Source organism: Amphiura filiformis, chromosome 19 (genome assembly GCF_039555335.1).
Source record: "Amphiura filiformis chromosome 19, Afil_fr2py, whole genome shotgun sequence".
Lineage (NCBI taxonomy): Eukaryota > Metazoa > Echinodermata > Ophiuroidea > Amphilepidida > Amphiuridae > Amphiura > Amphiura filiformis.
In genome coordinates, this window is record NC_092646.1 from 47713737 (window position 1) to 47726830 (window position 13094).

A 13094-nucleotide genomic window follows, 5' to 3' on the forward strand; every position below is an offset into this window, starting at 1 on the left:
GGCTTCAGAATACATAAGATGAACACGTGGGATTGAAACAAATATTTGGAAAAGCGTTTACAAATGTTTTTTTTTATTATTATTCTTTGGTTCTGCTTTTTTTTTAAAACAATTTTTGTCCCATTAATTATCATTAGAAAAACAAAGTAACAACGGTTGCTGTTGTTCTTTCAGTACATTGGCATGTGTATTTGAAGATGATGAATATAAAGAGAAGGCGACTCCAATTGATGGTGGCGAGTGTCCTCCTCCACGACCTCCACGACCTCCACCATGTGACCAAGACCGAGATCCCAAAGTAGTCGACTACCCGAAGAACTGCGTAGACGCTGAATGTACATGGTAAGTGAAAATAAAGTTAACCATTTGTTATCTAATTATTTATTTTAGCTTTTTTTAGCTTCAAAAGAGAAAAAATATTGAAAGAAAATAAATGAATCCATGCAACTGCGAGCGTTTATAAAGCGGGCTTTTTTATGTTGGGCACCAGTTGCGTTGCATGTGTAGTTTTCAAACAAATCACATGCTTTTACAGGTTTGGTACGATAACTTCAAAAAGTTTACATTAGAACTCAATAAAAGTATATATATTCTGAGAACATACTCAGACGATTTCAGAAACGATACAATGGGAGTCATTATACAGGGTGACCCATATAATATACAGGGTGTAACAAGCAAAATAAGGATGCAAATATTAATTCAGTTAGGGGTGTCACCCCTCGACTTACATTGATAATGTAAAGTTTTGACACATGTTTAATATAGTTAACTTAATTGCCCACCCAGCCATATGGAACTTTTAGTAATTTTTAATTGTCTAATTAACAAATACTGAGGCAATGAATACTAAATATGATATCACTTGGCCGAGATCAAGTACAGAAACAAGTAGACTATGCCATAGTCGAATTTTATTAAAATATGTTATTAGTCATGATGAACCCATTTCGTTGAACTCAAAATTATACTGATGTTTATTAAAATTAAAGTATTCAATAGTAAAATGGTCATAAAGAGTTTTAAAAATATCAGATGATTAGTGGCAATAAAAGTAATTGAATGCAACATTATCTTGCATAATTATAATGGCTCACTTTAATACTGAACAATTCTGATTTTGCAATCTACCAGTTTATTGATAGCGAACCCCGAAAATCCTTGGGAAGCTAACAAACAGAGGGAGTGCGGTGACTGAAAAGATCAGATACAGATGTGAAAATCTATCAGTTACACACAAATCAATATAAATCAGAGTTTTATGCTTAAATGTAATAGCCAGAGTATGCAAAATGGGCAAGTGGACTACGGAGAAGTCTAAGAAACAAGTAGAAATCCATTTTACAGCATTGTGATCCTCCGCCACATGATCACCATTGTAAAGCATTGTGATCCTCCGCCACATGAGCCACCCCTGACTAATTAGACATAACGATTTACAGTAATTAGTACAAATGAAAATCATTAATTTTGTTTCAGAAATTGAAAGACCAATGTCTAAGGAAAAGATAGTACCAAACAAGCTCATAATTAATTTAAAATAAACAAGCTACATGCATGTAAACACGTTTTGATGAGTAAGAATGCAACAAAGCCACCCTTTTTAAGTTGTGGTCATTCAGCCATGAAGTCATGGTCATCTTTCATTTTCACACAACACAAACAGTCATATTATATATAAGTAAAGTTAGTTATTAGTACAAAATTTTGAGAGGGGAACTTATTTCTTGTGATGTGTTTATTGTATTATAAGTACAGACTTATTAAATCTATTACGGACAGCGTTTGAAATAAGGCGCGTCATTGCGTTAAATACCCGTGAAAGTAGGCGCTGACCCGCAAATTTCCTACGGTACGGGTCCACGTGACCAGGGCCGTTCCTAGGGATTTTGCCGCCCTAGGCAAAGCCTCTCCCTGCCGCCCCACCAGCATACCAAAAAGTGTTAAGGGGGGTTACCCCCTTTAAAACTAGCAGGGATACATAATGACGCCCCTTTCATGAAACAATTGCGCGCTTACCACTATTTAATTTTGGTTATAATGAAATTGAATATCGGGCTAAAATTGATATTTCAATTGATTTTGTGTGAAATGCGCAATAATCTGGACTTTCAACATTTGGAGGGGCGCAGAATCGATCCTGAATAATTGGTCGATTCGGCGCCCCGTAAGGGTGGCGCCAAGTGGCACGTGCACCCCCCCCTCGCTACGCCACTGTTTTTTTCCGCCGTTTTCTATTTCTCTTTTAGCCCCCTTTTTATTTTCCTTTCATTGTTTCTTTTATCCACCCTCATTTTTTCGTCCCTTTTCTTTCTCCATTCCTGTTTTGTTCTTCTTTTTCACCTTTTATTTGCGCCCCTCTACGTTTGCCGCCCTAGGCGACCGCCTTACCTGGCCTAATGGTAGGAACGGCCCTGCACGTGACCCGTAAAAATTGAACTAAGCAAAGCGCAGAAAATCCGGCACATAAATCTATACCTCACACCAACGCGCTTTTATATGGGCATAAAAACAACATCGTGGTATCATCCCCATTCACCCGTGGTATGGAAACTCTTGAGGTATAGACGCATTTTGAGTGCCTCATTATAATAATTTATTATGTGAAAATTAGCGAGGACCCTTGAAATTTCAAAAGCAAGGGTCCGGCGTGGGACCCTTCAAAATTGGCGAGGACCCTTAAGGCAAGGGTCCGGAGGACCTCTGGAGTTTTGTCTTATTTCAAAGCCTGGTTACGGAGTGATACTGAATCCTATAATTCGTTATGGAAAGCAATTGAGATTGAGCAACTGACCACTTTAAACTGTTAAAAATAGTTAATGGTCTTCACATTTAGATTTTAAGTACTACAGTAGCCAATCAAAGTTGATATATTATTATATTCAGAAAAGATTGGAAGAGTTTACTTCGTAGCAAAAAACATTTCAACTATTTTTATCAAAGCTTTTTTCTACATTTATATAAACCATATTGTCAAAAACATTAAGGGAAATATTATATCTAACCCAATACAGATATCATATTTCATTTAATGAAGACTACCCTTTCTCCCACTCTTTCTGCATAGACGGCCAATGCAAACACCCCCGACTGCAATCGGAGGTCCCGGGTTCAACCGTCTCTGAATTCCACCTGTTGATTCCTTTTTTCAAACTCTTACCATCACGTCACATTACTTAACCCATGAAGACAAAGCAGTCCACTTTTATCGACTGCAATTTCTTTTATCGTCATTATTCGCAACTCACGATAAAAGGAACTGCAATAGCCTAATTCGAACAATTTTAATTTAAAAATATTCGTGTGAATCCATTTATGTACTTCTGACTTGTAATCATGGTAATATATAATATTTGTTTTAGCACACTTACATGTGCAGAAGTTACTGAATCTGGCGAAACTGAGTGGGAATGGTCAGGAGTGGGTACCGACTGCCCCGGTAAGTTTATCTTACGCCCACAATGCGGCAAAGACAATCCGCCTTTTCTTACCTCATCTATAATAAATTACTGAGTTTTTCGAATTTTTAAGGCTAAACACTTCTACGTTTTACATTATTTCGGAAAACGGATTTTTGCATTTCGTAGAGTAAAGTTGTCTGCACCCCAGCAAAACGTCCAATTTTGTTTTTGTTTACGTTAAGGGTGTCAACTTATGTTAATTAGTTTCAAAGGCAGGGCAAAGTCAGTGGCAGCGCACCTGCATGCTAACGCCAACACAATACACTAATGTTGACAAAGCCTGAATTAGGCCTTCTATCCTGTCATCGGTGTGAGGATATTACGCCTGTAGTCTCAACTATTACATGACACAGTAGAAGCAACTATTACATGACACAGTAGAAACTCAATTAACATCTATTGTTTATTCAACTAATTGATCAACATTAGCATGTATTCTGTGTTTTTATGGATAACCTATAGTTAAAGTGAAACTTTTGAAGGACAAATTAATCAGGGCTGCCAAACCATACCATGAATAGGCCTACTCTGCTTTGTGGTAGTGCTATGTTTAATCATGTTATCAGCATAATGTATGATCAGGTATGATCATAACTTATATGAAATAGAGTGTAAGGAAATGTGAATAAAATTGTTTCAGCTGCACAGTGGTGTAGCCAGGACTTTTTCAGAGAGAGAGAGATGGGGGGCCGAGGCAACTTTCATGGGGGGGGGGGTGTCACAAATGGGCTAAAGAGTACGACTAATTTATCCAAAATGGGCTAACAAATAAAAAGTACAACAAATGCATAGAAATCTAAAATATCAGATCAGCCAGCAGGCCACAGCGGGCCAAGAGGGGTGTGAATAAAATTGTGTTCATCTGCTCAGTGATGTAGCCAGGACTTTTGCAGGAGGAGGGGGCAGCAAGGTACATTTCAAGGTGGGGGACAAACTTTGATGAAAACGATAAAAAATGAGCTAAAAGGTACAACAAATTTGTCCTAAATGGGCTAAAAAGTACTGTAGAAACAAATGCATAAAAATCTTAAATATCAGGGCGACCAGCATCACACAGGGGCAAGACATGATCTAACTGCAATTTCAAGCCATTGATTTATATGGAAAAGATACTAAATATTATACTTCTAAGTTCTAAATGAACGGGTGACCGCTAGTAACTCTAAATTCTGTTCATGTCCCCAAAGCATTATAGATATCACATAATGTACCAGTACTATCTAGTATATTACGACGTTAAGGTACCCAGGCGAGATCAGAGTGACTTTCTGTAATATTTAACCCAGGGTTTTTATAATATTACTTGGTCAGCATACTATCCTGTAATTGACTTCCAAAAAACACGCCAAATTGGTCCGCACATGTTTGTTGCTATGGAAACGGTGGCCATTTTTGATTTTGAAAGGACATAGTTTCTCACCTCTTTAATCTATTTTTTCCCAAAAATTGAAATAGCTAAAGACATGATCTTGAAAGTTACAGAAAGAAATGGGCAAAAACAAAAATTTCGAGGGTGAACGACCTTGAAAATTCCAAGGTTTGTGATTTTTTAGCATTATTTCGTGCGTAATTGCCTATATTTCGCAAAATAAAACGAATTGTTAAAAAGGTTTTTCCACCATCCCTGTGCAATTTGGACATGAGGTTTTGAAAAAAAAAAGCTGCGCATAAGATGCTGCCTTTAAAGAAATGACATTTTGCGCAAATTGCATTCAAAGTCTAGAAACACTGTTTGTTTTAATTTTTCGCAAAATTATGTAAATTTCGAGCCGTTGAATCAATGTTTTATTCACATATTATTATGTTAGTCCAAACCACTAATAAATCAAACTTTCCCTATGATATAGCCTGTTTTATTACATGTAGTTTGTATTGATAAAACCTTAAATATCGCAGGGTAAAAACAGTAAAATACATAAGAAATACAATACATGCGTTTGCATAGGCAAAAACAAAGAGGATCACATTTTTGCGTCACCTTTGATCGTCCACAGATTTGGAACCAAACGTCCGATTTGAATAAAATAAAAAGCAAATTAAAGCCGTAATTGCAAATTATTTTGTAAAAAAATAAACTAAAAATGCCCATTTTACCTATTTGTACTGATTCTTCTTGCCTGGGTTACCTTAAATGACCGTGTTACATTTTGTTGCATGGAGATGATAGCAGTTTCTTCGTCTGCGTTCTGTATAAATAGTACAAACCCGACCACACCACTCCACGCCATACATAAATTCTCCCAGTCACATTTCCCCAATATGAAATTTAAAAAAAAGTTAAATTTTAATATTACTTCTATTAAAGTTTGGCAGAGGCGGGGTTCGAACTCACGGCGCCACCACGTCGCTTTGAATATGCTCTATGAGCCTAGCGCCTTAGACCACTAGTCCACTTGTCTTGATGGAATCCATTTGAAACTTATTTGAAGATATAATCGCAACTTCAATATAGGCCTACCACGTGACAAGCAAAAGCAGAAAACGTACCATATTTTGGAATTTTATTTGCCTAAAAACATTAATGTGTATTAATAGCGCTCAACTGTTGTTAATCCGACAATAATAAATGATAAATGCGCGTCTATATGGACAATACATTATATCGATTTTGACATGTGCTCGCACGGTGTCAGTACATTAGCATGGTCAGTAAAATACTACAGAGGAACCTACCATTTTCTTGTATACACGTTCGATGTTTTTATCAATTACATAAAAAATCCATTTTAGACCCCAAATGTTTCTTCGGGAAATAAAAGATTAGAATACCATAAAAACGAAACAGTAATCTTTTGCCGGGTCTAATGTTATTTATACATAGATTTTTAACGTTTTTTCTATCCTTATTCTTGCTCAATTAAAAAAATATTTTGGCGTATATAAAATTGAAATAAAATTCTCTGCCTCATAAACGACCTCAAATATGCCACAATTGGGTATCACGAATAGTTATATATGATGTGCAGTTAATATTCATATTTTCTTTTATACAGAGGATGCTTCAGTTTTGAGAGGAACAAATATTTTCTTGAAAACCCTCTCACTCGGTTATTTCAAAACAGTAACCACGCTTCCCTAGAATGTGCAATAATTTAGCATTAAAATTTTTCTTATTCTAACAGCAAGCGTTTCTAGAATGAATTATGGCGAAATGTGGTGTAAAACCCGACATTGATTACTTTGCCGTTGATTAGAATTGATTAGAGCTATTAAAACGTATTCTTATATTTTCTTTTTCAGATCATGACGATAAGAGGGACATGGTAAGACGATCAATTATAAAGCCCCATGTACTGCTTTGAAATCGTATTTTACAAAGTATAGAGTACAATGATTCCCAACAAAACGCCAGGAATTCGATACCTATATAGGCCTATAGCTCGAAAAATCGTGCCTGGCTCGCTAATATCTACAGCTAGTTTTAGGCAGATTAGAGTTCTGCACCGAAAGTTGCATCCCTGAATGACTGGACTTAAAGACCCATCTATACAATGAGGCATTCAAAGAGTGACTCTTTTAGTATTTGACTCTTTTTCAAATGAACTGTGTCACCATGTTGATATATATTTTCTCAGATCTTTTGAACGTGTTGTGTCAAGCGCCATTGAGCGTCGAAAGGCGGATACCGGCGCTATATTAAATCGTCATTATTATCATTATCATTATCATTAATGTTTAATGAAGTCGTGCTTTGATTCTTAGTTAGATTACAAGTTCTGAAAAAAAAAAAATGTTGGTATTTATACAGCGCCTTTCACATGTGAACATGTACCAAAGCGCTTTACATTTATTCCGCCGTCATTAGAATATGTCAGCTGCCATACAATGCCCAAGGCATGCTCATACCTTTGGGCGGCGCTCAATGGACAGTATTCATAACAGCTCCCCATTTCACACCTGGGTGGAGAGGAGTAATCGAGACATGTGCCTTACTCAAGGGCACAACACGATGGCGTCGCCGGGGCTCGAGCCCGCAACCTTCAGATTATGAGTGCTAGCCCGTTCCGCTCGGCCACCGTGCTCTCTTCTGAAGTACCCAAAACAGCTAGTTATATCACAAATACAAAAGGACACCGACATCGACGACGCTTACTTGTCAATTCAGGGCAAAACATAATATCAATGTCGTCATGGACCCAGCTTCACCTGTTGTTTCATACAGTTGACCCTCACCTATTAAGGCGCTCTATCAGGTCGCACAACCTTGCCAAGAAAATATCAAGGTCCAACATGGTCTTCCACAGAAGATCATATCTCCCATACTCTGTAGGCATTTGAAATACCCTGCAAGAACATGTAGGTTCATATTATATGAATCTTAATGTTTAATGACGTCGTGCTTTGATTCTTAGTTAGATTACAATGTTTTCTGACCAGTCCCGAAGTACCCAAAACAGCTAGTTATATCACAAATACAAAAGGACACCGACATAGACGACGCTTTGATTTGACAGTTTCGAAGTACCCAAAAGTGTAATGACGTCGTGCTTTGATTCTTAGTTAGATTACAATGTTTTCTGATCAGTTCCGAAGTACCCAAAAAGAGCTAGTTATATCACAAATACAAAAGGACACCGACATCGACGACGCTTACTTGTCAAGGGCAAACACGATATCAATGTCGTCGTGGACCCAGCTTCACCTGTAGTTCATACAGTTGACCCTCACCTATTAAGGCGCTCTATCAGGTCGCACAACCTTGCCAAGAAAATATCAAGGTCCAACATGGTCTTCTACAGAAGATCATATCACCCATACTCTGCAGGCATTTGAAATACCATAGCGATATGTTAATAGCTATCTACGCGCCAACCCATCAGTGTGACATAAATAGATGCACCTCGTAAACATAATTTTTACCTATCTTGGCGAGAACAGATTACATCAAAATAATAATGGTTATTATGACGTTGACGCGATGATAATGAATGATGATGACGATTAATATTTCTTTTTGTAGTTAATTATGTTTTTTTTTTTAATCAGCATTTTCGCTTGGCTTACATTTTTGCAGGATCTTCTTGAGAGTAGAAGTGGAGGTGGCTCAGGTAATTTTAGCGGCTTTATCTATTTATATCATTTGTTTTTTACATTTCATCTATTTGTTTTACATATAATTGGGCCTTTTTTCAGTTACCCTTAAAACATTGGTAAAGTAAACTGTCATACAAGAAGTGGCCAAGCTGGCTGGTCATATACTGCGCCAATAAAGTATCCTTACACTTGGAAAAATAATCACAATTTCCAAACTAAACAATATTGTCACTTTTAAAACGGGCCCTTCGTCTATTCAATTGCTTGTAATATTACTTCTTGTGGTCACATTGGATTCAATGTGGTGTCATAATGTGCAGGATTAGATAGTGCATCTATTAAATAAATACCCAAATAGTGATTATTTTTCCAAGTGTAAGTATACTTTATTGGCGCAGTATATAACATTAGCGTGTTGCTAGCAACTGGATCGTAAATTAATATTCTCCAAGAAGTCGCCATGTCAGATGTTTTGATAAAAGTGAAGATAAATGCATCATCAATATTGAATCACTTTGTCAACAGGACGCCCTAAACCAAATGATGATTGTGATGAAGGAGAACCTGCCCATACATTTGATCACCCCAAGGACTGCACAGATAATTGTGAGACATGGTAAGTTATAGGCCCATTTAGTGATTTGCTCATCCAGACGATCGTAAAAAGAAATCATCAAAATTCATATCTTGGTACGTTTGTCATTGTCATAGATGTGCGAATATAGCATGCGAGTGGTTCAGTCGAAAGCCGTGTATTTAAGACAAAATAAGACATTTTACACGAATCTGTAACCTAGCAACATATATTTGAATGGGGCTTAAAGTTCGTCAGTACTGCTGTTTTCTTCATTTTTTGCCAAATTTTTCATTTCACAGTTAAACCTGGCTACAAATAAATTCACATCTCGATCGGCACACTTGAGAAAAATAAGCAAATGACTGTGCCGGCATGAGATTCGAACCCACGACTTTCAGATCTCTAGACGGACGCCTTATCCATTAGGCTACCAGCTCCCACTGAAATAAACAACAACATTAAAAATCCAAATGTTGTCTTAAGTTACATAGCATAGTAACGCTACTTGTACATAGGCATTGATGTTATAAGGTGTTTAACACATTAAAACATATTTGATGTGTTAAAACACATTTGGGGTCAAATGTCCTTAAGGGGTTATTCTGGTCCGAAACAAACATCTTTTAAATACTTCTTCTGTCGGTATGTTTACACATTAATTGTTGTTATCCAGTGTAAAATGTGGTATTTTTGTTTGGGGTTAGAGGTCATTAAGAGGGCACTTTCGGTCTAAAACCCAATACCGTCAACATGTTTTAGCAGCCAGAAACAACCTAGCAGAGGTCCGATATGTTCACACATGAATTGTTATTATTCAGTGTATGCGGTATTTTTATTATAGGTCATTAAAGGGTCACTTAGAGATCATTAAGGGTTACTTCCGGTCCGAGACGAAATGCTTTCAAAAAATTAATGCATCTTCTGCTACAAACAGCAAAGCTGGATGATGTCCTTCTTCTTTCAATCAGCTTCTTCTACCACGTACATTGTTTTGTTCAAAGATTTGGGGTCAAATGTTATTACTCCTGGTTTACGGCCAAAAAACGTGATTATCGACACTCAAAATGATGTTTCATCTACAAATAACATAGCACAGTGATGCCACTTGCACACATGCATTAACATTAACCAGTGTCTATGGGGTGTTCACAAATTTGGGGTCAAAATAATAAGAGGGTCATTCTGGAATATTTCCGAGGCGAAATAGCTTTAAAATACATCTGCTGCCACAAACAACATAGCTATAGGTGACGCCACTTGCACACATGCATTGCCAACAGCCAGAGTTCATATGGTGTTTACAGATTTTGGGTCAAAGGACATTAAGGGGCCACTTCCGGTTAACAACAACGAACGACTATATTCGTGGTCGCAGGACCACACATGTCCTGTCTAGGTTAATTTTATTTTGAAAGAAAACTAGGAAATCAAAGTCTCTATATACTATTTTTTCAAATTAACTTATCATTTTAATGTAGTTTTCACAGATGATTGGCAACGAATACTTGTATGGATGAGCAAATGAATGAAGAATTTAGAAATAAAGGATAATGATGTATCCTTTACACCCACATAATGTGTATGAGACAGTAAAAACCTAATCAATGGGTAAGGATCACTGAAACCACACAGTTTTACTTCCGAGGCACATTTGTCGGGTGCAAAGGATACGCAGCGACTTTTATTTCTATTATTTTACCACAAAAATAGTGCAAATGAAAGAGAAATTGTCACTTTGTGGCCCAAAAATAAGGTAATTACATCAAAGTAAACAGCGACAAATCGGTATGATTTGAATATACAATTCGCAAGAAGCATAAGTTGGGACAAACTCTCAGCTAACCCCATTTGACATAAAACGTCCGTTGCAACTGAGTACTAAGCAGTGCCTAAAATGTGGCACTAAAAAGTACCCAGCTCAGACGAGAGCGTAAATCTCACAGAGACGCACGCGTAGTGGCTTGCGTTTAGCCAACGCAGTGTTATCGGAAATCACGATGAATTTCTCGCTCTGCCGTCCCTAAATATGACAAAAAATTACACCTTGTCAAATTATCAAGATTTTTAGTTGTAATGAGAAATCAATTTAAAGGTCAATAAATGTGTGTAAGTCCTAACTCTGTACTACCTAATTTGTGCGAGAACATGTTTGCATTTTGAAGGTATTTTGTAAATGATCGGAAGTAACCCCTAAATGACCTTTGACACCAAATCGGAGTTCAATGGTCAATGCATATTTTGTACAAAAAGTAGCATTTTGAAAAAGTAGGTAATGGTGAATCCAACGGACGAGGACACAAAACACATCAAGGATCAATAAATGATACAAGAGGATACCTTGAATATATGAACAACTGGAAAGAAAAAAAGCAAGGTACACCAACTTGACGTGGGGGGGGGGGTCAAAATAGGGATTAGAAGAAAAAGTGTACTAGAACAAGCGATGAAAATCACTGAGCATATATGTAGACAAAAACCAAACAACCAATGTAGGCCTAAAAACAGGCAAAGTTCGGTGCCGAGTGCCAAAGTTAAATGGCCAAAAATTGCCAATTGCAGAACTCACAGAGGTGTCAGGAATACAGTACAAAAGTACATTGGAGTGATGAAAATCACTGTGTACATAGTCGACAAACAAAACCTAACAGACAAAAAATCAACCGACGTTTCGAGCAGATAAACTACTCCTCTTCAGGGACAGACGACAAAATATTAAATTGAACAACGAAAACTACATGCTTTAGTTTAAAACCAAATACAAGACAAAAACTGAAGGCAAGTAAAGGGTAGCAAACAAGACAAGCCCAGAGCAACTATAAGCTATGTCTTTACTGTAAGAGAGCATGTTCACTACAAAGGGCAGAGAAGCAATATGCAAATAGACAACTCCAGAGGACAATAGGGTATTGTCCTAATTGACAGGATGTAAATGTCAAGAAGGGTCGCAATCAATAGAAGAGAAATAGATTAAAAAGAGGATATAGGACTAAATAGGAAAAAAGAGTCACTCAAACATATAATAAGAAACCGCATCATCAGTTCCTATCCTGAGGCGCTTCAGAAGAGAAAATATGAAGCAGATTCAACATGTTTAAGACAACTTAGACAAGACGGATTTGGGGATAAGACGAGAGACAAAGAAGGGGGGGGTTCTAGGTCCGGAACCATGACGGCTGCAGGGGATCACCAGCAAAATCAGAAAAAGTAGGTAATGGTGAATCCAACGGACGATGACATAAAACACATCAAGGATCAATAAATGATACAAGAGGATACCTTGAATATATGAACAACTGGAAAGAAAAAAAGCAAGGTACACCAACTTGACGTGGGGGAACAAGTAAAATACAGATTAGACAGAACGAAGGGGGGGGTCAAAATAGGGATTAGAAGAAAAAGTGTACTAGAACAAGCGATGAAAATCACTGAGCACATATGTAGACAAAAACCAAACAACCAATGTAGGCCTAAAAACAGGCAAAGTTCGGTGCCGAGTGCCAAAGTTAAATGGCCAAATATTGCAAATTCCAGAACCCACAGAGGTGTCAGGAATACAGTACAAAAGTACACTGGAGTGATGAAAATCACTGTGTACATAGTCGACAAACAAAACCTAACAGACAAAAAATCAACCGACGTTTCGAGCAGATAAACTACTCCTCTTCAGGGACAGACGACAAAATATTAAATTAAACAACGAAAACTACATGCTGTAGTTTAAAACCAAATACAAGACAAAAACTGAAGGCAAGTAAAGGGTAGCAAACAAGACAAGCCCAGAGCAACTGTAAGCTATGTCTTTACTGTAAGAGAGCATGTTCACTACTAAGTGCAGAGAAGCAATATGCAAATAGACAACCATAGGGCCTGCACTTTGGCTCGACATTTGAAAGGGGCGTGAATTCATTTTTGGATACGCCCCTATTATAATTAATACTCAACTCACACACATTCCCTATATTAATATGTATATACATGTACCACATGTAGTCAATCTGTCTGCTTTATCTGTATTGTGCCGT

At 37.3% G+C, this 13094-nt stretch overlaps 1 protein-coding gene across 1 annotated transcript in view; it reads left to right on the plus strand.

Moving 5' to 3' along the window:
- Window positions 1-13094, plus strand: part of LOC140141635 (uncharacterized) — a 45022-nt gene that overhangs the window by 12909 nt on the left and 19019 nt on the right. The window contains exons 4-8 of the mRNA XM_072163546.1: window positions 175-342; window positions 3363-3439; window positions 6702-6724; window positions 8422-8509; window positions 9021-9111. Of these exons, the coding sequence (XP_072019647.1) occupies window positions 175-342; window positions 3363-3439; window positions 6702-6724; window positions 8422-8509; window positions 9021-9111 (447 nt within the window). The remainder of the gene's footprint in view (window positions 1-174; window positions 343-3362; window positions 3440-6701; window positions 6725-8421; window positions 8510-9020; window positions 9112-13094) is intronic.